At 41.0% G+C, this 26,747-nt stretch overlaps 1 protein-coding gene across 12 annotated transcripts in view; it reads left to right on the forward strand.

The window, feature by feature from the left end:
* Window positions 1-26,747, forward strand: part of DTNA (dystrobrevin alpha) — a 187,066-nt gene that overhangs the window by 146,430 nt on the left and 13,889 nt on the right. For 8 of the 12 annotated variants that reach the window (XM_065627642.1, XM_065627633.1, XM_065627631.1 and 5 more), the window contains 10 exons: window positions 1,665-1,742; window positions 2,365-2,457; window positions 8,629-8,716; window positions 11,694-11,791; window positions 13,144-13,257; window positions 16,503-16,599; window positions 18,298-18,315; window positions 22,305-22,464; window positions 25,270-25,359; window positions 25,896-26,064. In XM_065627642.1, the coding sequence (XP_065483714.1) occupies window positions 1,665-1,742; window positions 2,365-2,457; window positions 8,629-8,716; window positions 11,694-11,791; window positions 13,144-13,257; window positions 16,503-16,599; window positions 18,298-18,315; window positions 22,305-22,464; window positions 25,270-25,359; window positions 25,896-26,064 (1,005 nt within the window). The remainder of the gene's footprint in view (window positions 1-1,664; window positions 1,743-2,364; window positions 2,458-8,628; window positions 8,717-11,693; window positions 11,792-13,143; window positions 13,258-16,502; window positions 16,600-18,297; window positions 18,316-22,304; window positions 22,465-25,269; window positions 25,360-25,895; window positions 26,065-26,747) is intronic. The other 4 variants (XM_065627637.1, XM_065627630.1, XM_065627639.1 and 1 more) reach the window with 4 other exon arrangements.

Below are 26,747 nucleotides of genomic sequence, written 5' to 3' on the forward strand. Positions count from 1 at the left end.
CTGCCTGGAGGTTTGCACTCAGTGTAGGGCAACAGCACGGGGACAGATTTGCCAACTGGCATGAGACAGTCCAGAGACACCCAAACATCAGAAAAGCTTAGAAAATTTAACTCATAAGAAGAGGTTGGAAGATATAAGTTTACTTAATCAGCTAAGAAGGAAATGAATGTTAATCGACATGATATCAATTGCTCAGTGAGTGAAGTTTGCTTGCCTGTCCCTCCACCCAAACTGTGTTGCTTGTGGAGCATGGGAGAAGAGAATTTATGGTTAGTGGGGGGCACATTACACTGCACTGTTAGAAAGGAAAGCACAAAATCTGCCCTGGGGTCTTTGGTCTCCCTTCATGGCAACATATTAATATTTATCTTTACTTAAGAAGCAAACGCTGCGTTTTTGGCTGATATGGCACACCCTGTACCCCTCAAATGCATTTTCCTTCTGCAACTGGGAAAAAAACATGGTGAAATACATGTCCTTCTAGATGGCATGGAGCATATGTATCTGTGCGGAAATCACTTCTGTGGAAACACAACACACATAAATAGCATGCTGCTGGGCATAGGAATGTTAAGCAAGCATTTTTTTTCTTGCTGGGCTGTACTGCATTTCATTCAGCTATCTTCCAGATTTATTATAAATCAATAGCGCTTGGGTTCTTGGGACACCCTTGGATACCGTCCTTTTCAGAATCCCACTGCCAGCCTCGACCTCCCAAAGGAAGAGGAATGGCACGCACCTCGTCTTACTGAATTCCTTCTTTGTCCTAATAGTAAAGTTTTTGATCTTCAGTCCAGCAGAGCCACATCTGCTCAGATTTATCAGGCATCGCATTTGTGTAACATCATCTGCCTGTACACACACACACACACAGATGCAGAGGTGCCCGCGTGCTCACGCACTGGTCTTTTGAACAGACATTTACAGTATCAATAGCCAAACCAAAAAATAAAGGTGAATAATTTTTTTAAAAGAAGACAGTAAAATCCATTTTTGCTTTGCTTTGGTTTTTTTTAAACAAAAGTGCTGTGGCATGAAAGAAAAACTAACATTTAAATCTCTCCATTTTGAGCCAGTGTTATCTTAAGAAATAATTAACAGATATTTTAGGATTGGGAAAGTTGCGGTTACTGCAATCCATTAAATACTGTAATTAGACAAAGAAGTGGGTTTGGTGAGCTATATCTTTTTAAAAATCATCAGAAGAACAGTACTTCTGAAAATTTAATGAGTATGTCCCCTATTATTGGATATAAGTAAAGAACATTTTCGTAGATTATTGAAACTGTCTTGTGGCAAATGTGGACAAAGGCAATTTATGTGTTATGGTGAAGCTTTCCCAGCTTGAAAGCTGCATTTCAGAAGATGTTTACCTCAGACTCCACCTGGAAGCTACACAAGCCCTCAGCTCTCCACTTGTGAGAGAAGCACATTTTGTTTGTCTTTTCTGCTGTGAAGGCTTTATAGTTTGCTTTTGGAGAATGGGAAGGAAAACTCTGATTCCTGACTTTGCATGTCCCAAAGTTTTCTAAAATTTCTTTAGAGCTTCTTTTGTTATTTTTATTCAGTTCAGGGCGCTTGAATGAGTTTCTCCATACTATTCTGTAATGAATTTCAGACATCACTGTTTACCCTCTTCTTAGTTTTCCTGTCTTATTAACTAGCTCTCCTTCCAAGAATACTGAAGTAGAGCAGAGCAAACTGCTGGCTAGGGCTGCTCCAGCTTTCTTGAAAGGCAAAGGGTAAGTTGAAGAGAGAGTATGTTCGTAGCTTGCACTAACACAGCTAAACCAAAACCTTTTCCTCCATTCCTCCCGCTTTTAGTGTGGTCTATAAACATATTTCCTGAGAAAATTATAACCAATTAACCCAGTGAGCTAAGTAGGGCGTGTTTAAATACATTTGTCTACACCTGGATGAGTGAGGTCTTGTTGAGCAGACACTTCCAAACAAATCTAACTTGTGAATTCAGTATGTTAATTATGTGTGTAACAAATGTCTATTTAATTTATATATACAATACATAGTATATTAAAGCGAAGAGTGCTGACCTCACAATCTGCTCTATTTTGAAATAAATGGTTCTGTACAGCTCCAGTCCCTGGCCCGATCTGGCATCTCGCTGATTTCCGAGGCTGGCTCTGTAATCAAGTGGGATTCTATCATCCTAAGCCATTAAATACTTAACATATAAATTACAGTAATAACAAAATAATTTCTGCACTTTTTTTTTTTTTTTCTCTAAGAACACTTAAGTATTCGTTCCTAAATTCCCATTTCACAATCTCACTTGCTCCTGCTTTCTCTGTTTATTTCCCTCTGTCTGTCCGGACTGCACCCTCTCTCCCCCCGTCCCCGTTCCAGGTTACAGTACAGCCTCGATGTTGCAGACAGGCTGGCCGATGAACATGTACTCATCGGGTTGTATGTCAACATGCTGCAGAGCAACCCCGCACGGTTAGTGCAGGTTTGGCACCTTTGGGGAACCCAGGAAAGGGACGCTGGTCGGCCAAATGCTCTCGCTGTTTCCTCCTGGCTACAAGCTGAAGCAGCTCTTTATTGAGCACTTACCTAAAGGGAGTGCGTATGAACATGGGGTATGTCCTCCCAAAATTGGTGGATTGTGGCGATTGCTGTTGTTCTCTCTAGCAATATTAAGGGGTGAGGTATTGCGAAGAGCTGCTTAGTTAAGAACGGCTGTACAAATTGATTTGAGATACTGTGCTCTAGTCAGTGCAGGACTTGGTGGTGGTACAGAAATCATCATACAATGGTGACTAACAAGTCCATGTTTTCAAGGTAATAATTTTTGAGGTGATATATAATTTGTAGCTTCACCTTACCTTGAAAGTAAGAAGTGGTAATAGTATGTAAACAATGATAATAATAGGAATTTGCTTATTAGCCTAGTGAAGGAAATAGTTCATTTCAACTTTTACGTACATTAGGCATTGTTTTAAAATCTGCCCGATTTCTGCTTTGTTTGCATCTTGTATATGAGTTTTCCCTTATCTTTCATTTAGACTCAAGTATGACAGGTTTTTAAATGCATGTCTTGAACACAGTTCATTATTTCTGCTGGAGGGAATACGGAGCTTTATCTACTAAACCCACCCTCTGTCCCCACACTTGCGGATGGTGGTGTCGCAGCCGGTCACCCCGGGGAGGGGAAACACCGGCTCACCTCTCCAAGTGCAACAAAACCCGAGACTTTGCAGACCTGTACCAGCCAGGTGGTGAGCGGTGTAGTATGTGGCTCTAGAAAATGTGGCCCAGAACAGAAAACTACCACTGAGATCTCCTTGTGAGTGCCTAGCCTTATCTTTACCATCTTCATCCTCTAAATTTCATTCCAAGCTGTTCCTTCAAGCTTTTGAGCTAGCCTCACCAAGTCATAGTACATTTGTATCCAAATACGCACATACGAATTAAGTGCCATAACATCCTTCAAATTTAATGTTTTTGAGGGATGAATGGAAAGTGGCTGATAATGGCCTTAGTTATTTAAATAACCCATGCAAAGCATAGTACATAACATCCGATCACTGACGTTAAGTCACTGCAGTCACAGCATCCTCAATGAGGAACGATCTCAGTTATTTGTATGACACCAATTAGGTTTTGACAGGAACATAACTGGCTGCATTGCCATTTTCCGCTTCGCTGCAATGAGACTGCAAGTAGAGAACGGGAATAGCTCATATTTTGGTAAAGGCAAGAAGAAGAAATCATTGCCATCCTGGAGCTCCTGTGTGAAACCAGATTCCAGGAGAGGTAGGTGAGGCCTCTGCAGGAGGCTCAGCTGCTGCATCCCATATTGGCTGGGGTGGCATCTTCAGGCAAAGGTGAACTTCTGCCCGTGCCCCAAAGCGGCCAGATGCGGTTTGCTCACACCCCACACAGCTGTGTTAGGATGGTGCCAAGTTCAAGTTGTTTCACCCTGCAGCTTAACGAGATTCAGTAACTTGAGTAAAGCGTTTAGTTAAGCCATAACTGGGTGGCTTCTGATTTAGGGGGGGGCTGCAGGTAGCCAGCTCAGCTGTTGGATCTGCCTGCAAAATACCACGTGCACATACCCATACGTGCCATCACATTGTTTCCAGTGCTACTGGCAGCCAAAGACAAAAAGAGGACTGATTGTAGCTGGATCTTCATCTGCAAGAAAAACCTACAGAAATACTTTGTGAGCATAATACATAAAACTATCTTAAGAGCTATATAGTAGCATCTCAAAACAAAAAAAAAATGGGGTTTTTTTTTAGATATGGAGTCTGGCTAATTTATACTAGCTATGATCAGTCCAATATAGCCCAGTATACCTTTTTTTTTCTGTTTGAAGTGTAGCTAGTATTTGTATTTGGGGATTTTTAAAATTAATTTAATTAATTTTCACTGTTTTTCATCTGCAGTTATTTGATACCACAAGTAGAAGTACAAGTTTTCCTTTCCAGCTCTGACAGGCTAATAAGCTACTTGGGGTTTTTTTAGAATCTAGTGCTCCAGGGCAAATTAAGAAACAAGAGAAGTACTTAGTTCATTATTTATAGTAACTATAAGAGTAGAAAAAGTATCCTTTAGCAAGGTGTTTTAGTTAATTTAATTGTAATGTATACTTTAGCATGTAAAACCAATACTTGATATTTAATTTAATTCATCCTTAGTGTCTGATTCTAAAAAAGAACTTTTAACTGCAAGTAGTTTTCCTTTTTGTTCCTAGAAGTTAGAGACTTTACCTAATTTTTAATATTAATTCCACATATTTCAGTCTTTTTCTTTTCAGGTGCAGAAAAAAAAAATATATTATAAGAAGTAGGTTATTTTTGTTCCAAAGAAAGTTATTTGCTGGTTTTTTTATGCTATACTGTGTAGTAGTGGTAAGTCATATTTCTGTACTATGAAAGTGCCATGCTATTCTATGATATTTTGAAAAATGTTTACTAAGGGAGTGTGCACAACAACTAACTCTAGCTAGGAAGGCTGGTCTAATCTTCCCTCGAAAGAGGAAAAGCATTCACATACCCACTGATTATAGAGGAAACACTCGCTCCCTTGAACGGAGTTAGTTTTTATGATTATACTCATATACCTGAGTGTTATTAACATTTTTGTGGTAAAATCCTGGTGATTATGAAATAAATGGCAAATTAACAACAGCAGAGGGCTCGGGTGGTGTGTCTCAGTTTAAAGTGCCTTAAAACCAGGACAATTTTGAAAGTGTCACAGATAAACCATCCTCAGAATACATTTGGTGGGTTGCTGTTAGGACATTGTTCTGATAAGCCCTAAGGCTTAGAAACCTACCTCTTAATTTGTCAGTATTTTCTATAGTAAATTACTTATGAAGTGAAGGTTTGTAGAATAAGAGCATGTCATGAAGACCACACTGATGCCTCTATTGCAAAAATTTCACGAGAGACTGGCATTTCCAATACTTTTCTAACCAGTGGTGGCACAATTTTAAGACCATCGGGGGACATCCATATCACCTATTGCAGGGTGCCTACTGCAGAAGCCTGAGAAATTGCAGAGATCCTTGAGTATCCTTCCTCTACTCACAGGCTATCATATTTTTCATCCTTTGCCTGGAGTTTTGAGACCCTTTTCTTATGGATCTCCTTTATACTGCGGAATATTACAACGATCAACTAAAGCCTGAAAAAGAAGTCGTATTGTGCAGACAATAAGACTGGATGTTCGCTCTACATCTGAATGATGATAATAATTCTGCCAATTATTGCTAATAATTATAAAGTCTTTAAGAAAAATGGTCAGTAATGGAAAAGCAGTATTAAAAGTGTTGTTTAACTTTTTTAGAAAAGGAGGATCAGCAGCAGGATATTTGTATGCAAAATCTTCATTTTCTTTGAAATGGATGCCTGAATCATTCTCTTGAGGGCCCCAAATTCTGCACGCATATTCATAATATTTTAAAGCTTGTGTGTATTTCACTGTATCATTGTCCATGAAGCTGCTGAAGTAAAAGAGGAGCGAATTATGACAAATCAGAACTCTGAGATATAAAAGTCTTGGCAGTCAAGGCTAATGCTGCTGTGCATAGCTCTCTGCTTAACGATCACATAGCATAGGTACATTCCAGAACTAAATTTATCTCAGACACTGAAATTTAATTTGCAAAGCTTTGGGGCCAGTGATTTGTGGCATTCATAGACCAAATCTGACACGCTGCTACATCTATTTTATGACATGCACCTACACTTAAATATATATCAAAGACATTAAATAGCAAGTAAGAATCAAAAAGCTGCAGTGATTTAGTTCATTCAGTAAAGTCATTGTCTCGGGTTAACTCACATCTCAGAACTATGTTGCAGATTATGTTATGCCAACAAGTTGAACCATAGCAATTATTTTTCCAGGATGGATGATATGGTTGCACATTGCTGCGAAAAGGAGAATTGATGCTGAATCCTTGCTGTTTTCACAGCCATCTGTTAGGATGTGATGTTCTAGTCATGGAAAAATTAAAAATTAATTGTACTGTCATGAAAGTAACCCTTATTACCTGGTTTGCATAATTGTATGTATCTGCAAGAGCTGCTTGCCCCTTTCTTTCTCTGAATGACATATCAGGACAGTAAGCATGAATATGTAAGAAGCAGAACTGTATACATTTAGAAGAATACCCTTAGCTTGGGTCTTTTCAGAAAGTAAATCAGTTATCCCACAAGAATCTGAGTAAGCATAGAATGTATGCAACATAGAAAATAGGTATCAAAATAAATTAAACATAGCCAAAACCACAAAGTCAGTATTCATCTGCCACCAGAAGTCTTACGTTCAGTCTGCCGCACAAGCCCGGCTTATGCAGAACTCCCCTGGGCCTGACTTTTCATGGCTTTACTGTTTCTCTAAACTACATGTTTGTGGGCTCACAGGTTGTTGTCAGAATGAAAGATGGTGCTTGTCTCTTTTCCCTTACCTCAGCAAGCCATAACAAATCCACAGTACTCCCAGCTTTAGTTTAGTGATCAATGAGTATCAACCGCTACTCATCTTTCAAACATCATAACTTCTAAATCCCAGTGGACTTCATCAAGCCAACCACAAGATGCACGTTGTAATTCCCCGAGGTACCTGGGGATATGAACTCAATGAGAAAGATGCTGATTCTTCAAAAGCAGAACTTTTTGCGCAAGTGCCATTTTTGTCTGGAAGGCTTTTCAAGTTCAAGACACAATTTCTGACAAAAATCAGAATGACATGCCCATGACCTGAATAAACCTCGTTTTGTGCATTCTTTTGAAACGTGAAGCTCATTCGCCAGCAGCCAGTTGTGTGCCCCGAAGAGCCCGTGGGCAGGGTCAGGGATGGGGAAGGGACAGGGGCCAGTGTGTCCCTGTCTCCCTTCAGCCAAAACACAGGACATTGCCAAGGGATAAGAAAAGAGGCCGGACTTCCCTCTGTCTGGGGTGGTCTGCAGGCTGCCTTGTATTCCACACAGCAAAGCATTCTTCTCACTTCTTAGGAGCTTCATTTTTTTTTTCTCTTGTATACACCGAAAGCAATGCAATATAGGATTCTAAATCCCCAGATCATCCAGGGTCAACTAAGTCCTCTTCAGATTTCATTTTTTGTCAGTTTATTAGTTTTGATGGTTCTCTGCAAACTTCTAAATGTTTAGATATAGTAAAGATTCTCACTATATTACCTTTTTCCTGCTCATCTGACTAAATAATAGCCTCCATTTAAGATAAGGACAGCTGGCAAGGGATTAACCTGAGAGAAATATTTGCCTTCGATATTCTTAGAGGGGAAAAAACATAGTAAGATCCAATATTTTAAAGGAATTTAGCATATTTGCTGTTCTTTTACTTTCTTAGTAATTTTTATGGAGATTCTGTGCGTGCGACCAAAGCTCTTCGTAGTTGGTGCTAGTGGACTCCTGCATCCTGGCAGCAGGAGTTGGCTCCAAGTTAAAGCGAGTCCAAGCCTGGGATCAGTGGTGATGTATAAGTAATAAGCTGCAATATTTTAAAGGAATTTGGCATGTTTGCTGTTTAGTTCTTACACTTTCTGATCAACATTATGTGATTCTCTGAAATCTTACTCCCAAATATCAAGAAACCGAGAATAAAAGAGAAAGTCTGATTATAAGTTCCTAGATCAGTGGTTCCAAACTATGGTCTATGAGGCCTTGGTAAGTGCACTGCAAAACTGTCCTAAATATCATATTCTGTTGCAAATCTGACAAAGCTTCTAAAGTTTTTCTCAACACTGAGGTTCCCGCTAATCTGCTGTCCAAAAAGTAATCACTCTTCTGTATGATACGACACAGCTAAGAAGTAAAACCAAATGCCGGCTGGTGGTCCTCACCACCTCCCACCCCTCTTTGGACAGAGGAGTCTGCGAGTTGCATCTTGCACGGCCTTGGCCAGGGATTGCAGACCACAGCTGTTGCCCCCAAGGGAAGGTGCTGCCTGGCCCCTTCCAGGGAAATTACCCTCCCACTTCCCCCTTTGTTCAGTTAACACCTGCCATTGTTAATTTGGTGACATTTTGCTTCTGAATTCTGTAACGGGGGGAGGTGCGAGCGGGCAGTGTGACAGAGCAATGGTCATTTTTACCTTGTGTTAATGTCCTACCTCCTTCCCCTCCAACCCTGAGCAGCGTGCTCGACAGCGCAAGTCGCCTGGATGAAGAACATAAGCTGATCGCCAGGTACGCAGCAAGGCTGGCAGCAGAAACTTCTTCATCAGTAAGTGTTTTAATTAAAGGAAGGAACTTTCCTTCTGTCATGTTCCAGGGGCTTGGCAAGATCTGGGAAATTACATCTGACAGTCTTAATGATTCATAGATTATTTTTCCCTATCCTTTTCATCAGATGCTGTTATGCTTTAGTAATAATACTTCTATGCAGTCCATTTAAACCAAAGAATGCACATACTAATGCATATAATCTATGTACTAATGCAATGGTATTTAAACAATTACAGCAAAGGGAATCTGACATCTTGAACTCATGAAAGACTAGAAAATATTGTCTGGACTAGCTTTGGTTAAAAGTTAATGATTTACTGGAGTGGAAAAATGGGGTGGTGAATCCATTTTACTCTCTAGTTCAAATATCACGGCCTCTGGGGCCCTAAGTGCTGAGGATTTTAAAGAATTATCTCCAGCAGGATGACTGTAATGACCCCCTGCATTAGCCCTGGCTCCCATTTTCATTTCAGAGCAATGATTATTCTACTCTATGTATCCCAAGATAAAAGGTGATGACAGGCTAAAACCTCGCTAACTATATTCAGGAATAAGACAGAATGAAGCAGGGACCTAATCGAAGTATATGAAATCTTAAATGGCATAAATAAGGTCAGCCTAGTTACTTTTTTTCTATCTCAGCAGATTTGATAGAACAAGGGACCATAAATGATGGTTAAGTGAAAAGCAGCAGGTCCAGAGTGCCAAGAAGCATATTTTCACACCGAGATTTACACTGCAGGGTCAGTTGAAAGGGCAAAATCAGGCACCGCTCTTCATGTAAAAACACTGAGTCATGTTCATCCCAAGGGAAGGCAGCGAGGGTAAATCTGCGGCCCCGTGCAGCCGTCTGCCGTGGAGGATTTCGCATTACCTGTGGCTGCAGGGGAAGAGAGGGGTGCTCTGGTCTGCCAGCCCAGCCCAAATCAGTCCCTTCCAGAGGTGTGACACAGTGGCTCAAATTTAAGGCAACCTGTAGGTGAAGGTCCCATTTCTGAAGGGCAATAATCCTTTATGGGAACAAGATATCCCGTTAATAATGTCTCTGGGTAGAAACTGGTAGAAAACAGTTGTATATAACATGTGTCTGTAATATGGGGGAAAACTTAGGAAACAATATTTAAGTAACTTTTAATTAGAGCTGGTTTGAAAGAAAATACTGAATTTCTCATTGGCATCCATCTGTACTATTTGAGCAAAGGAGACAGAAGGAAAAGAGAATGTTTCTATATACAGAATCTTTCCGAGCACAAGAGTGGCACCACATTCGGAGCACAGTGGAAATTTTTAAAACTGTGCTGATGGTCATTCTGTTTTTTAAGGAACAAAATGTACTAATAACCCTGGCCATTCAGGATAGAGGTCCTGATTCCCTCTGTATCAGTCATTATGTCCACCAGAGTGTATCAGTTTTTCTTTATGCACTGCTCTGCTTCCCTAGGGTTGGAGTGTTAATGGGAAAATGTACCCATAGCAGAAAAAATAGTCAGCGGTCACAGGCGTAATGTGCTGTCCTTTGCCCACAGACAGTGGTAACACAGGTTAGCACTGAGATGTATCTTCATCACAGAATCACAGAATCACAGAATCACAGAATGTTAGGGATTGGAAGGGACCTCAAAAGATCATCTAGTCCAATCCCCCTGCCAGAGCAGGAAAACTTAGGTGAGGTTACACAGGAAGGCGTCCAGGCGGGTTTTGAATGTCTCCAGAGAAGGAGAATCCACAACCCCCCTGGGCAGCCTGTTCCAGTGTTCCGTCACCCTCACTGAGAAGAAGTTTCTTCTCACATTTAAGTGGAACCTCTTGTGTTCCAGCTTGAACCCATTACCTCTTGTCTTACTGTTGGTTGTCACCGAGAAGAGCCTGGCTCCATCCTCGTGACACCCACCCTTTATATATTTATAAACATTAATGAGGTCACCCCTCAGTCTCCTCTTCTCCAAGCTAAAGAGACCCAGCTCCCTCAGCCTTTCCTCATAAGGGAGATGCTCCACTCCCTTAATCATCTTTGTGGCCCTTTGTCATCCTTTCTGAGGGTTCCGTTCTGCAAGGTGCCACCTCCTGGAGGAGGAGGTGCCTGGCATCACATAAAACTGGGCTCCAGAGTTACACTTCGCAGGGCTCTTATGGTGAGAAACACTGGGATCAATCACAGCAGTAACTCAGCAGAGTATTTTTCAATGTCTGATTCTTTCAGATTGGAGTTAGAAATAAATGGATATCTTTGATAGCTGTGAAAATGTAAATGTCTTGCTCTGCATTGTCATTGATGCAATACTGAAATACAGGAGTGTGAACAAACACACCAATATTTGGTTGTTGCTGATGAACACAAAAAAAGAGCATAGTCCAGTGAAACTGTAGTAAACACTACCTAGTTTGGTAATAGTTTAATTAACACTTAACTTTATTGGGGGGAAAAGGGTTCTGCTCTGCCTGGAGGACTGGGGAAAGAGCTTTCCTGAGGTATCACTGGAGCATGTAGGAAAACTTGGCCTAATGGGCCACCCAGCCAGACTGAAAACTGGGTCCAGCTTTCAGATGGAAAGTAGAATTTTCAAGAGAAGGAAGCATCTCTGCACTGGAAACACATCTTCTTCATTTTGGAGGGGAACACTGTTTTTTGCTTCACGGTATTCCTCTTGACTGTACAATCAAAATGAAGAGCCATATTACAGCAAGTGCCTGCAGCAGTGCCGTTGCCTTTTACAGTTGGTTCAGAGGAAGCTCCTTGAAGCAATGAATGACAGGATGGTAAACACTGAGTCTTATTTACTCTCGCACTTACCCTGCTTTTACTAGCGATGGAGCCGTACTGGTATGAGCACAACATGGATGCTCTTTTTTTAGTGTGGGCAAGCCTGGTACTGCATTTTCTGCATGTAAGGGGGTTTCACAGACCAGATCTGTGTTGAACTCATGGGTGCACATTGGCTTTTCCTCCTTCAATGCAGCCTTTTCTTTTACAACAGCAGCAGGGTCAGCAGAGAGGGGCATCAGATATCTCCTTCACCATTGATGCAAACAAGCAACAGAGGCAGCTGATTGCAGAGCTTGAAAATAAAAACCGGTAAGCATCCATAAAGCACCTGGTTTTGTTCAGTCCAATCTATTGTGTATATTTGTTTTACCACCTACATTTTTACCACCTACTTCTGTGCTATGTGCTAATGCATGTACATACACTTCCTGCTGCAAAAAGCACAGGGCACAAAAAGGCCCACGGAATATGACAAAGGCTTTGAAATCCACAGCCACCGTGTGTTTTAATGAGAGTACTGCTCAATGGTGTGGTATAACCATTGATACTTTACTGTTTGCAGCTGCTTGTTAAGAGTTAAAAAAAACCCTGTCCTGTTTCAAAAACCAGATTAACTTTGAATTAAAGCCTCTGTAGCTCTATAACATGAAATGATAAAAGGATCAGTCACACTGGTAATGTTATGCTGCCCTGCTTTTATTTGTGAAAAAGATGATTAAAGCTCTCCAGAACACAGTCTGTCTGGGAAGGGTTTGCAGAAAGGTTAGCAGCAAGTTAGTCTCCTGATCAAATGAGACACTAGGTACAAATGTGACCGAGACCGAGGGAGGGTGTCCAGGAAAAATAGGCCAGCCCGCCCCAAAAAGGAGTGACGCTTGTTTGTCAGCAGCAGAGGATCTGCCCTGGGTATCAGACTGCCTGATGCCATGAAACGTGTGGCAGCAGAGCTCTGCTTTTACTGCCGGACTGTGAAACAGAGGCCAGCCCAGACCAGATGGTTTCCTGCTCCAAACTCTGCTCTGCCTTCTGTCACCGTGTAATGAGCCACCAGCTCCAGTCTCCATTTGTCTTTCATAGTTCAAGGCTGCCTCCTGACCGTCTGCTATCTGGCACGCTCTGAAGAAGAGAAAAAATACACAAAGGTTGAAATCTGCTGCTGCAAAGGTTTTTTTTAGCCTTTTGACAGCACTGCAGGGCTGGCAAGCCAGTCGTAACGAGTCCTGTTAAAGGGCTTCTCTGTGAATTGTTGACTGCTCTCAGTTCTCTGGATACACTAAAAGTATATTTTTAAGTGCAGAATATTTTCTCTGATAATCAAGAGGGGCCAGATATTATTTTAGTTTTTATGAAGTTCATGTGATCCTCGAAATGTTAATGGGGAAGAAGTAGAGGGAGTAATTTAAGCGTATTGCTTCTACCTCTGATTTTCGGGAGTCTTGAAGAAATATTTCACTTCATGGTGAAATCCTAGGTGTTTATTTAAAAAGTCTACAGAGACCTGTCCCAGTGCCAAGGGCTTCTTTTGTTGGTTGGAGGCCAGTCATTAAATCCGTGTTGATGAAGAGCTACATATAGTCACACTTTTTCTCTTGTGATGTCCAGTGAGCTGGTTTTGTGAAAAATTACTGACTTGTAGTCTTCTCCCTGTTCTCCTCCCTAAGAGAAATCCTACAGGAGATCCAGAGGCTGCGACTTGAACATGAGCAAGCATCTCAGCCCACACCAGAGAAGGCACAACAAAACCCCACTCTCCTTGCAGAGCTCCGTCTCCTGAGGTAAGTCCACAGCAGTGAAACCTCCAGCCATGACTGGGGACAGCCAGTCGTTCCCAATAAGAGAAGAAATAAGAGATGAGCCTAGCTTATGGCTTTGAGGGCTTTTTAAAAGTAAGTAATACAATGTGTGTTTTTTTCTCCATTTTCAGTGCAGACTGTAGTCCTAAAAGTAATTAAGGTTATGCTTTAAACAGCATGCATGAGGAATCTCACATATTAGTCACTTACATTAAATTAAAAACGTGCATTAGTGTTTGCAGTTAGGCCCTTAGGTCATTTGGAATAGGTTCCCACAGCCCAGTCCAAATGCCATTAATTATATGGAGAAAAATGTTCTGTCAGAACAAACGCTTCTACAAAGACATCTCGTTTATGCTAAAGTAAATACAGAGCTATGTGAAAATACAGCCAGAATTAGAAGCTAATTTTTGGAAACTTCCCCCATGTGTTGAACTCTAAGGAGAGGTCAGTTCTCTTCATGGTGCAAAACCAGGCTGCAAAATGATCCTCCTTGTCACGTGGGAAGCGAGGAGTAATGTCATCTGCAGCAGCTGAAGATTTAGAGGATCATTTCTCCAATTATCCCACCACGTTAAAGACATTAATATGGATGCGTCTGCATGTTAATTAGGATACTCTACATGGATATACTAGTTGCCATGTATATCACATTGAAGAACAATTATCATTGGCCCAGATCCGCAGGCTCCCTGCAAGTCCTGAAGTTCATCTTGTGAGAGCCAGACAGAGAATCCAATAAGAGCTATTCAAAACACTTCATGTGAATAAATAACAGAGTGTAAGCACTTTCTTTCTAGTGAAACAATGCTAGATTCAATTTTATCCCCCCACCATATAGCAGTTCTCTCATGAGAAGACTAAAGAATATTTTTGGCCACTTAGCCGCTTCTCGCACAAGTAATGTTTTAGTGGTGTGACTCATAACCAAAGGAAATTACCATATGAAATTGTGGGGTTTTTTTTTACAATCACTGTGTAGATTTATTATTGAGTTTTCCACACTAAAATATTTTTCTGTTTCACAAATAGTTACATTTGCTTTCCAATCTGAAGACAAATGAGCCTCTTCAGTTCTATAAGTGATTTTAGTATGTAATTGCTACTAGATATCTACAGGCAAGTGGCATTCTGTGAGAGATATAAAACTAACTGTGATGAAAATGTGTATGCTACATAAAATATACCAATAATGTAGCTCCTGTGCATTAACCCTGAAGTCTATTTTAAGCAGGTTTAGGAGATTAGCTTTCTACATAGTTGAAAAATTTTTTTTAAATCAAATTAATGTACAGTGTTAGATGACTGAGTACTTAATTTTTTGCTCTTTTCAATTTCGCTACACATATTAAAAGCATAATAACCTTATTTGAATTTCCTGATGTGGGATGTCCTCAGGGCAGTGATGCCGAGTTCCTCAATTATTATATCTTTTCTGATTTAATATGCAGTGTCAGAGTCAGCAAATAACTTTAAATTTGTGGTTCTGTACTGCTTTGCATAGCTTCTAAAACATTCACCATTTAAAAAGCAAAAGATTGGCTTTTGATTTACTGCAGAATTTTGACACCACCTCAAATTCCGAAACACTTAAGATGACATAAGGCTGTTCTTCTCATGTGTAAAACAGCAGGACTCCGCGGGACTCAGAACAGGAACTGATTTACATCTGTTACCCCATAGATTCTTGGAGCTTGGAGCATTTAGGGCACTAGAGCAGTTTAGTTTATATAATATTAAGAAATGCTGGAATCTTTATGTTGTGGGTGCCTGTCCTAGCATCTCTCGCTAGCTACTGTAGCGGTGCAGACTCACGGAAATGAGGTTCTGACCACAACCTTCCTTCACATTACCAGTGCTATCTTGGAGACAGGTTGGAAAGCCCATTATTTCCAATAACTTACTGTGGAGTGTAGCTGGAGAAACAAGTCAGAAGAGCCGTCTGTACATTGCACACTGCTTAGGTCCTCTCTCCCCATAAAATTAATCTAAACCCCAGCAGAGGTCTTGGCTAGGACCTGCCACATTGAATTACATGGATAGGGTATCTTGTTTTTATTAACAGTTTTCTTAAACTCAGTTGCCTTTGTACAGTTCATGGCATTTCCAAACATTACCTGCCTGGAAAAGAAAAGCCAGGACAGGCAATTTGTAGCAGAAAATAGATAAATCCTCCAGAAGAGTAAATACAACCTGGCAGTGTTACTGTATGATCCTATTGAGAGATAGAGGTGAGAGATAGCACACACGAGCAATCCTGTATAAATCACTGGTTTTTATATTAGTAACTGCTCACTTACAGAGAGGGCTCAAAATCAGAGTTTCATATTTCCTAAATGTGGGAAATGCATTTAGTCTTATTGACAGTGGTGCTTTTTTGTTTAGGATTAAATTGTCATATTTTACAGGTAGTACAATGCTAACAACATAATGGTTTTATGTTATTTGCAACACAGTAGTATATAAAATATACCTAATATGTGTATTTTTCCACAATAATGTTGTTAATTACATCATAGCTTCCAGGATGCAACAATTTAGTGATTGAACACCTGCAAGTGCACAGCAGAGCTGTGCAGAATCACAGCTGTCCCCATTTATGTGGGCACACACTGGCTGTCACGCTTGGGATGGCTCAATATTCACACTGTCATAGGACCAGCACTGGCCTCCGAGTCCAAAGAGCTATTTTCAAGCAATTCTGTCTCCACTACGTGATAGCCTTACTCTTGCTTTCAGAAAAAAAATAGAAGCAAAAGCAGATCACTGTGGTTTTCTGGCTGAATTTCTGAACTCTCTTAGCTCCTCTCACATCTCGCTCTGTTCAGTGCCCCTGCTGTAATTTCCTGTCCTTCAGGGCATGGCTTTAATTTCTCCTGACAGCTAGGGAGGTTATTGACGAGAGAGATCCAAAACAAAAAACTGCCAGGCATTCCCATAAGGGAATATAACACAAATTTGTTTAAACCTCATTTGCTCTTTGGAGGAGGGTCTGTGTCAGGGTCTGTCTTTTTCCTAATCTCTATATTCAGCCCCGTGAATATTCTCACAGGGAGCTCCCTGACTTTCATATACCCGTTTCTAAGCATTATACTGTATTCATACTATGTGTTTGCTTTTCTGCGGTCTAGAGGCATATACCTTATAGTTGAGCTGGGGAAGTGATGCAGTTAAAAGCTGATGATGCTGTGAGGGGTAAGCTCTGATCAGATCTGCTTGTTTCTCAGACAGCGGAAGGATGAGCTGGAACAGAGAATGTCTGCTCTCCAGGAAAGCCGGAGGGAGCTTATGGTTCAGTTAGAAGGCCTCATGAAACTGCTGAAGGTAAGGAGCTCCACCTGATACTACAGAGGAGAACAGGCAGAGTGAAGCAAGAGAGGAGAGGAAGCAGATATGACCAGAGAATTCTTCAGAACTGGACTACTTCCACCCATAAAATTTGGCATGGTTTCATTCGCTTTCTATTTTTTGCCTTGGTCTTTCGATTCGGGTGTTTGAAGTGTTGCTCAGATGATGTTGTTCCTGCAGTAACACTGCATCATCGTTGCCACCTACTGCTAAGTGGAAGCAACATTAGAGGCAGGCTTGGAACACATTGGCAAAAGATAGAAGTTTGCCCAGAGAAGTGGTACATGCCCCATCCCTGGAGACATTCCAGGCCAGGCTGGACGGGGCTCTGAGCAACCTGATCTAGTTGAAGATGTCCCTGCTCATTGCAGGGGAGGGTGGACTAGATGACCTTTGAAGGTCCTTTCCAACCCAAACCACTCTATGATTTTAACTACTGAAGAATTAATACAATCCTTTCAGTAATATTGCAGCATGATGCAGTACAGTCCTGCTTTGCTCTTGCAGAAGGATTTGGCCACATCTCTGGATTTCAGGCTAGCAATCTCTGCATTGGCCATTCAACAAAGTCCAAACAGAAAACATTTTGTAGTCCAGTTTCAGCTGGTTTTGGAGTTTTCTCTGTTGAGGACATGAAATACAAAACAAAAGAATGAGAAAAGAAACAAGATGACATGTAAAACCAGATAACTAATAACATGTGAGAAAAACAAGTCAGCACTGTATACTGTTACCTACTGTAGCTGACAGTATACACAATTGCTTTTACTAGTTCCTTTAACTTTGCCTGTTCAGTTGCTAGTTCTGTCATACGTGCCATTTGACAACCACGTCTAACTCTGTGATCTTAGAGATGCTTTCCCAGCAACAACACTTGGTCATTTTCAAAAATACATAAATAATCCCTTGTTAAACAGATGAAACATGCCTCAACAAAGGATCTCAGTCAAAAATGAAGATATCAAAAAGCATGTGCATTTTTCAGACAGACTAGGGTAAGATGGAAAATGTCTTTTATTTGTAGAATCCAGCCCTATTTCAACCTGATGTGCCTCAGGACAGGTGATGCCCGAAATTCACGTTGGGAGAGAGTGCTCTGAATAGCATTAGAGTTTGGTTTTTTGTTGGCCTTGCCGGATAAAATGAGTGCATGGAAATTCCGTGCAACTTGGGTCAAATCTGGCTCTGATAAAAGCAGAAAGAATTTCACTGAAATCCATTTAGCAACATGTATTCGGATCAAAGGATGAGTTTGACCTCTTATGTCATTTGCAACTCTTCAGGCACAGGCTTCTGCAGCCACAGTGCAGGAATTGGTGGCACCTGAGCAGCAGAGCCCAGCGAGTAGCCAGCAGATTTTTGGGAGCTGAGAGTAGACAGGATACTTTTCACTCTGCCTATGAAATGCTGCAGTGCTACAAGTAGTAGTCAGGGCAGACTGCTCGTATTGCACTGTCTGGACAAAGAGAATTTAGGGTAGCAAATGGCAGTAGCTTTCCACACTCTTTGTGCTGTTCTGGTGTTTCAAAGGCTGCAGAGGAGGAACCATAACATATTCACATAGCTTCAACTATCTCAACTATAGGTTTAATCTTGTAGTCCAAATCTGGCTTTGTTTTCTGTTCTTCACTTACATCCTGGCTAATCTCTTGTGCTGATCCTCTTTTTCTTTAGGAAGAAGAATTGAAACAGGTAGTAAGTTACCTCCTATTGGAGGCCTCACTAACTCCTAAATGTAGTTGTGTTCCTGTGATTTATTTTACTTCCCTGGCTTGAAATGTATGCGTTTTCTTTTGACCAAAATTAATATTTTGCAATTCTTTCACACATTGTTTTGAAGTTTCTTGGAGCAATTTTCTAAACTAAACATCTTAGCCCTCTAGAAAGTGAGTCATGTCTACAGGGAGTCTTGATCTTTTTTCCTACTCCTCTAAATAAGAACACATAAGATATGGAAACCACCACCCAAATGTAGTGAAACCAACCTAGAATATGAATTAAATAATATTTCTACCATAGATAACATTTTGAAAATGTAATGAGAATTTTGGAACTTTAAGAAAAATATAACTAAGTTTTAGTCAGACCAGGACAATGAGTTTGAAAGCCCACTTTATCCAGAAAAAGTCAGGGTGTTGTGCACATCTTCTAAAGTTGTCACTGATGCTAACTGTCCCATGAGTCTTTGGGAAAATAATGTAGTTTCTAAATGCCTTCTGCAACCTAGAATTAAAGGGCAAGTGTTTATATTACTAATGATAAATTTTAGAAGATTTAATTGGTTTAGAGCTTTTTAGGATTGAAATGGATCCGTGAAAGATATTAGGCTAAAAAAAGCACTTTTCACACAGCTGTCTGGTTTATGAGTCCAATAAAAATGTTTCATTTTAACAAAATACACTTCTTCTTGCTTTCATCGGCAGAAGTACCACCACAAGTCTGATGTGTTCTGTCTATGGTAGAGCATACAGAGTTTGTGGGTAATGCTTACCTTCATAAAACTAACATTTTGGCTAATTTCAATTTCATCAATCTGTTGTACCAAAAAAAAAAATTGGACCAAACATTGCCCCTGTATAAGGGCCATCTTTATGATTCTACATAACAGCATTAAAAGACCTTCCATTCACAAAAGAGAAGTTTCCAATGTGGTAAAGAGTTTCCCTACCGTATGAAATGTTAACTGGACAGTGTAAGTGAAAGCACATTTTCAGGTTATTATGAGATATGATTTTTTTCTTCTGAGAGTAGTAGCCTCACTGAATACCAGGTGGTGACGCTCAGGAATTACTCTCACAATTTCCATGAAATGATCCCCATTACGCTGTGCCATTTCATGATCTGTTGAGAGAAACAGGGTTAAATTAATTTCTGGACAAATTCAATTGGAATGAGCAGCCCGGCAATTCATTTAATGCTTATGAACTTTCTATTTCTCTCCTGCCCTTGCTTGGGAAAGGATAATGAGTTCTTCACATCCGTGTGGCTTGATGAGGCTGAGACTTTCCTGTATTGTCATCCCAGCTGAGTTCGGCAGAGGGAGCTAAAAAGCTAAATGGCTAAAGCTCTTCTGAAGCCAGCGTTCATTTCAAGCATTTTATTTTAAGTATGCATGACAGTTGATAGTGGGAAGTCTTTTCTTGTCTAGAAAGGATTAACTTAAAACTCATAACAGGTTGACTAGGGACGGTGAATGAAATAAAATACATGGAAGTTTTCCTAGGAGGCATGAGAACATTGGTAGCTGCAACCAAGTATTTCTCCTGATAACCGCTAAGCAGGAATGCAATCCTAGTAGCACTCCATTCCCACAAACTTGGGCTGAGGTGGATCTGGATGAATAAAACACAGAGTCTTTCAAAAAGATGGACCCGATTTCAACAAAATTGGAATTGAAATTGGGTCCATCTTTTTGAAACACCCTGTATATTTAATAAAGTGCTCACCTCCCTGAAATCAGGCATTCTCTAATATCCTCCTCTTTCAACTTGCTGTTCATTAGTTCTGTCTGATACTGCTCAAATAGTATAAAAAAGAGAGGAGTTCTTGCTGGACCGGAGCCTCCAAATGCTTTGTCTCTTTGTGCTTCCCGAACAGTTTGTCTCAGCACTGAAAGCTACAGATAAGAGAGCACTATTTATCATAAACACAAGATCTCAGTCATAGCTGCAAAGCAGACACAAGGGTAAGCGCTGGTGCACAACAGCTTTTACATTTCTTTGTGGGAAAATTCAGCAAGGGAGTACTGGCAGGCATCTGTTATTTTTAGTAAATCGAATGCCTATTCTGAAGTTCATTCCTTGAATGTGACTTGAGTATAGGAAGCGAATTTTGTCCATTTTGTTCTCTTCCTCTCTGGAAGTTCCCGCTGTTGTTGGTGTTCCCCCGAACCAAGATCAAAGGTGAAGGGGAGCTGAGGAAAAAGGGCAAGTGAAAAAGGGAGCTGGGAGCCAGAAATTCTTTTGCTAATTTGTTTCACAGAGGATGAAACTTGTCCCATCAGGGCATGAAAGGAGATAACTGTAGATCCCAGATCCCCCGCCTCATGTGCAGGAGGTGTGACCTCCAAGGACCTTGGAGCATCTCCAGGTTGCTCCGTATGCTGCTTCTGGAGGACCAGAGATCTGCATTTCTGCTGGAGTGGAGACAGACAATTCCAGAAACAGGAGAGCATCTGCCCTTTATATATTCGACTTCCCTTTCATCCATCATTTAAATGTTCTAAACCCGATCATTAAAGAAATCATGAGTATTAAATCCTCCATTCTTCCATCAGTAATGTGCTTATTCCCCATAAACTTAATTTGCCCTTGATGTCTCTCTGGTGATAATGTCTCTTAGAAAGGAGTGATAGGAGAGAAGAACAAATAGCTTAGTATTCTAAGCTATATTTGTGGTCCAGAGCAGGAATTTATAAAAATCTCAAGGGCAATGCTGCACTCCTCCTGCAATGGTCTGCTATTGTCTTTTTTAGTACATATTTGCCAAACTGTATCAGGGCTGCAGTGGCAGCCACTGCAGGAATCAAAATAAATACCATAGGAAGAGTTTAGAAATCCTCCTGAATTCTCGATATAAAGCCAGGGTGAGGGAAACACCAATCTTCAGGTTTCTTTTCACGGTAAAAAAAACAGGCATGTGTGTTGCAGTTCCCCTTTAACAGCACTCAAGCCACCTCCATCCATCCTTGGCATCTACCAAACACAGGTTTTCAGTCAAAAGCCCCATGCAGTTTAGTGTGGACGCCATCATTTGTTTTTCCTTATGTGAGTGCACATTCCCAGGGGGTTTGAAATAGTCAAGTAAAAGTGCCCTGTGTCTCTTGGTGTCACTCGCCCAGCTGCATTTGTAAAAATTACTATTTTGTAAAGTCTGCTTGAATTTCAGCTAAGTGATACTAACTGTGAGGTGCTAACAGCATGACATTTTATATGACTGGTGTTAAAACATTTTCACTTCCAACAGCTGAACCCGTAGCAGGAATTTATATTGCCCTATCCCCACTGTGTTTTGAGAGTGCCCGAGTATATCCTGTAGAACGAACAATTTTATAGTGTGTGATTTAATAGCAGCTCAAAATAGTTCTCCAGCTCTGAATAAAAAAGCATAAAGCTATTTTATTTATTGCGAGTGTCAGCCTTTATGTGACTGAGAGGTTGCATGTCCTGCAACTTCTGCTGCTGGGAGGCGGAGGGCAGGGCTGTGACTGGCTCTGACGGCAGCGCTCGGATGAAAGGGGCTGTTTCAGTCCCGTGCCCCCACCGAAAGCCACCTCAGTGCCAGCATCTTTCCCCTTCTCACGGCCCGAATGGGTTATGTTTTATCAAACATGCATGTGAACTGGGGCAGGAGGGGGAAGGTGAGAGAAAAAAGAGGGCAGAGAGAAGGTCTATACTTTGGTGCTTATTAACTTGGATTTTTTTTTTTAATTTAGCTGCCTGACATTTTCCCATGCTTAAAGGAAGCGAGATCTTGACTCATATTTTCCTACTTACTGTTTTGTTACACAGAAGCCTTGCTGTCCGCTAACAACTGCCTTCAGTATATTTCTTTTAGCAAAACTAACATTACCCAACTGATCTACAAACAGCATGATGCCTTTAAGCTGAGGCATGGGTAACAGGGACTGCAGGCAAGGGCTGCTGCAAAGACCTGTTTAACCCCTTGTGATTGTTTTGCAGACCCAAGGAGCAGGTTCTCCACGTTCCTCACCCAGCCACACTATCAGTCGACCGATTCCAATGCCCATCAGGTCTGCCTCTGCCTGCTCCACCCCAACCCACGCGCCTCAGGACTCCCTGACTGGGGTGGGAGGAGATGTGCAGGAAGCCTTTGCACAGAGTAAGTCTCATTAGTAGCTTGTCTGAGGTACTCGGAGACTGTTTGAAGAATCGTTATTTCTTGTGGTTAATGACTAAATGACCTTGAGCCTTCTGAGTTGCATGCAATGACACAAAGCAAACCAAAAAAAACAAAAGCTGCAACAACTGTGTTTTACCATCGAAAATCAACTTCGTCAGCCACCAGACTTTGCTGTCAAAGTGAGCAGGTAGGCAGAAACTGGACAATTATGCCAATTAATGGATGTTGTGATAAGAGGGAATTTTGATGCAAGGTAGTCAGGCCAGTTATCAGTACTCTGTTACCCAGAAGAAGAATTGCTATTGGCTTCAGCAAGACGTTGTCGGTGTATTTGGTTTTAAATAAAGACTTTGCTAGGAAAAGATGATACAATCACAGAATTAGTTCGGGCGGAAAGGGCTCTTGTAACTCACTGTGTCCTCCTGCTCCAAGAAAGCCAGCTTCAAGGTGAGATCAGATCATTCAGGACATTAGCCAGTTGAGCTGTGGTTGGCTCCCAGCGTGCTGTTTCCACAGCCTCTGTTCCAGTGTTTACCCATGCGTATTGTGTAAATTTTTTGTCCTTGTATCTGACTGGAACATCCCTTGATGTATCTTGCGACTGTCGTCCATTGTCCTTTTGCTTTGGGCCTCTGGGAAGGATCCAGCTAGACTAGACAGGAATCGAGACAAGAAGTCTAGGTGAACCCTTCCTTCGCTTTGCCAGAAAACTGCCGTAGGCTGCACCATGTTGCTCATTCCTCTTTCCAGTGTCTTCTCAAGTAACAACAAATTTTAGACTGTTTTGAATTTCTAAGGCCAGAGATTAAACAATTATGTTGAATACTCAAGAAAGTAAATAGTCTCTGTGATCTGAATGGAAAAATACTCCTCCTTTTTCTAATCTTCTCTCTCCTAAAGTATTTACATCACTGCAATTCTTTTGTTTTAATAAATGTTTGCCCTGTTTCAGAAGTACAAACCAAATGTAAGTGGAGCTCTGGAGCTCCTCTGCCACGGTGGAAGCATGTTTGTTCTCAGAAGCCCAGTTCCCTCTCATGCACCCTTCCCCTTGATCTGCATGGGAAGGTTGTATCTATAATGCAATCAGGAACTTTCTACTAAAATGCTAGTTAATTCATGTATTGAACATGTCTTATTAAGGCATAATTCCTAGTCCAAACATACCAGGTTGCTGCATACGTCATTTTCTGTGGCAAAGGAAACAGGCCAGATATCTTTTCCTTCTTTATACTGTGAAAAAAATTGAGACAGGCAAAAAATATGGACCAGTAAACCCTGTGCTGTTACAAGACAGTTTCTTCCAGAGCTGAGAATAAGAAATAATGTAGTGGCTACAATAAAATAACCATAAATAATACTCGGGCTGCCTCAAGCAAATGCTTTTTAAGTACATAAATGTGTTCTATTCAAAAGAAAAAGCAATATAAAAAGGCAAGTGATCACATTTTTAAAGGGATGCATTTGATAAATATCTACCTTTATGTCATTATTTACCATATTCTCTAGATGGGAAGGTCAAACCCAAAGAACTTGAAGCCAGCCGCTCTGTCACATCATGACATACAAATTTGTGAGTGGGGGGGTGGGCTGAGAGATTGCGTCTCGGTTCTGTGCTGCACCAACAGACATCTGCCTAATGCAGACAAGTCGTGGTTAAAGCACTGTTTCTCATGTGTTTGGTTTGGGATTTTTTTTCATCTTTCATAATGTTTGCAATAGTTCAGAGATACAAAATTAAGACAACTTTAGAGAGGGAGTGGTTGTCTGAGTCTTTGTGTGTGTATGTAAGAGAGAGATTAACTACTTCAATTTGCATTCCAGTAACAATTTGCTAATGGATGTACTAAAAAATAAAACTCTTTTAAATTGAGTAAATGTTTTTAAATGTATTGTTTTACATTCAGGTAGTTTTAAAGAATCTACAGCAGCCGAATCCTGCCAAATCCTCTGAATAATCCAGTCTGGAAGATCAGAGATTCTCTGGGATATATTGATTATTCAGCTACAATAGGAGCTATGTTTGGGATTTGGAGGAGTTAAGCACGTTACCCACAGCCTGCTCCTAGAGAAGGAGTGTTTCGTGCAGCTCCCAAGAATATTTCATGATTGATGGTTAAGGGAATATTGCCATGTCCAGCAGGGAAACACTTCTAGATCCATTATTAGAAAGTCTAAAAGCAGCCTGGGGCTGTTTAGAAAGGCAATAGTGTTTCCTTTATTAACAACAACAACAAAAAAAGTAAATTATGGAATATACAAGAAAGTCCTTGATCTACAGGAGAGGCCAAGACGGAGCGGAGAAGAAAAATCCATATCAGTCTTGATGAGGTCAAATATGTTTCTTCAACATTTGCCATAATTATCTGGCAAATACCTGGCAATAATGGTGTCATTAAACAGAGCTGTGGGAACTTAGAGAAAACACTTCATTTCTCTCCTCCTCCCCCACAGACATATTAAATGAGTTCACGCTGGATTTAATCTTCCAGGCCTGGTCTGCTGGTGTCACCACACAAATGCAAGCTGGATGGCAATGAATAATTTCCACATATCTGACATTGTGATTAAATGAAGCATGAGAGTAGGCTTCTGCTCCTGCATACAGCAAAAGTAAATGAGGCCATTCTGCAGAGGACTCCTCTGCACGTGTCCCTCGTAAGGACTTTGATACCCCGAAGTATCACAATGGCAGCTTTCAGCAGGGTTAGAACTATTTTCAACAGGAAAACATATGTCTGGTGAAGAATATTAACACTGTGTTTTGTCTGTCTCTTGCTTCAGGTGCAAGACGAAACTTGAGAAATGATTTGCTGGTGGCAGCAGATTCAATCACCAACACCATGTCTTCTTTGGTAAAAGAACTCAATTCTGGTGAGTATGGCTCATGAGGGTGGATAGTCACCACATTGACATTTCCCATATATTTGAAAAAATGGGAGGTAGGAAAATATGAACCAACAAAAGACCAGTGTAATGTATCTTCAAAGCTTTTTATGCTTTTAGAAGGAAAAAAAAAAAGCCTAAGTAACAGCTTCAGAAATACAGTAGTTCTGAAAGCCATGGATGTAGAGGTGCAGCTGGATACATTGAAAAGCTTTGAGAAGCTTGTGATTCCACATGGAGTGGGATTTCACTCTTTAGAAATTTCATTCAGTATAGAACATACAGGATCCGTTGTAAAGTGCAGTCTGTAGTCTTCTCATAAAAACATCCTACCTAATAACCCAGACAAGCGAAAGCTTCACTATTCTGTCTCACCACAAGAACAAAACTGTCAGCTCTGCAGATATATGTAGAATAATATACTGTTATTCACTATAAGGAGGTGGCAAATAGGCAAGAAATAGGCAAGTATGCTTACTCTTGTGAAAGTTAAATGGAACCATGTCTTTCCTTTTGCTTCACAGAAGTGGGCAGTGAGACAGAAAGCAATGTGGATTCTGAATTTGGTCGAACTCACTTTGATGACCTCGTTCCATCCCCCACGTCCGAGAAGGCTTTCCTGGCGCAGATCCATGCCCGGAAGCCAGGGTACGTCCACAGCGCTGCTGCCACCGGCTCCCTCCGCAGTGACATGTGGGTACCTGCTCAGTTCGCCTTCTTAACCACATTATTTTCATTGAAAACAATATGCGGCGTGTAGTATTTTGTCTTCCTCTCAACTATATTTGATTACCAAAGAAAATGCGTAAGTCCAAGCGAGGACAGCGTCATGGTTAGATGGTAGCGAGCTCTGTAAACAGTAATGGCCAGAACTAGGGTTGCCCTCAGGAACGAGGTGTCACATCCAGGCTGGCACACTCGGGCAGCAGGAGGCTGTGGGACAGCCGTGCTCCCTCATGTGCCCTGAAGTCCTGTTCCCTGCTTATCCAGACAGAGGGGCCTGTTGAAGTCCACTGGAAAAAGAGAGGTTTTTAAATGGAAAAGACAATGCTTTTTATTGACCAACTCAGTTGATCAACAAACTAATTTATTTTTAGAACCTGAATCTTCCTATCAAAGACAGTAGGCATCTTTACAGTTATTTTTAGTTCAACCTCTTTGTATCAAGTTGTTGAGAACTTTTCTTACTCATTTCTCTAGGACTGTACTCCCAAAATGCCTTCAGCAGAATATGCTCTTTGGTCTACATCATCAATACCAGACCAGTGGAGAGGGGAAATAGAAGTAGTGTTTTCCACTGCCAGGAAAACACTAACCAATGGAGCACATGGTGTGACTAAAAGTATCCCACTCTCCTCATAGCTTACAAAAAAGAG

This window comes from Caloenas nicobarica, chromosome 2, assembly GCF_036013445.1.
Source record: "Caloenas nicobarica isolate bCalNic1 chromosome 2, bCalNic1.hap1, whole genome shotgun sequence".
In the NCBI taxonomy this organism is placed as follows: Eukaryota; Metazoa; Chordata; class Aves; order Columbiformes; family Columbidae; genus Caloenas; species Caloenas nicobarica.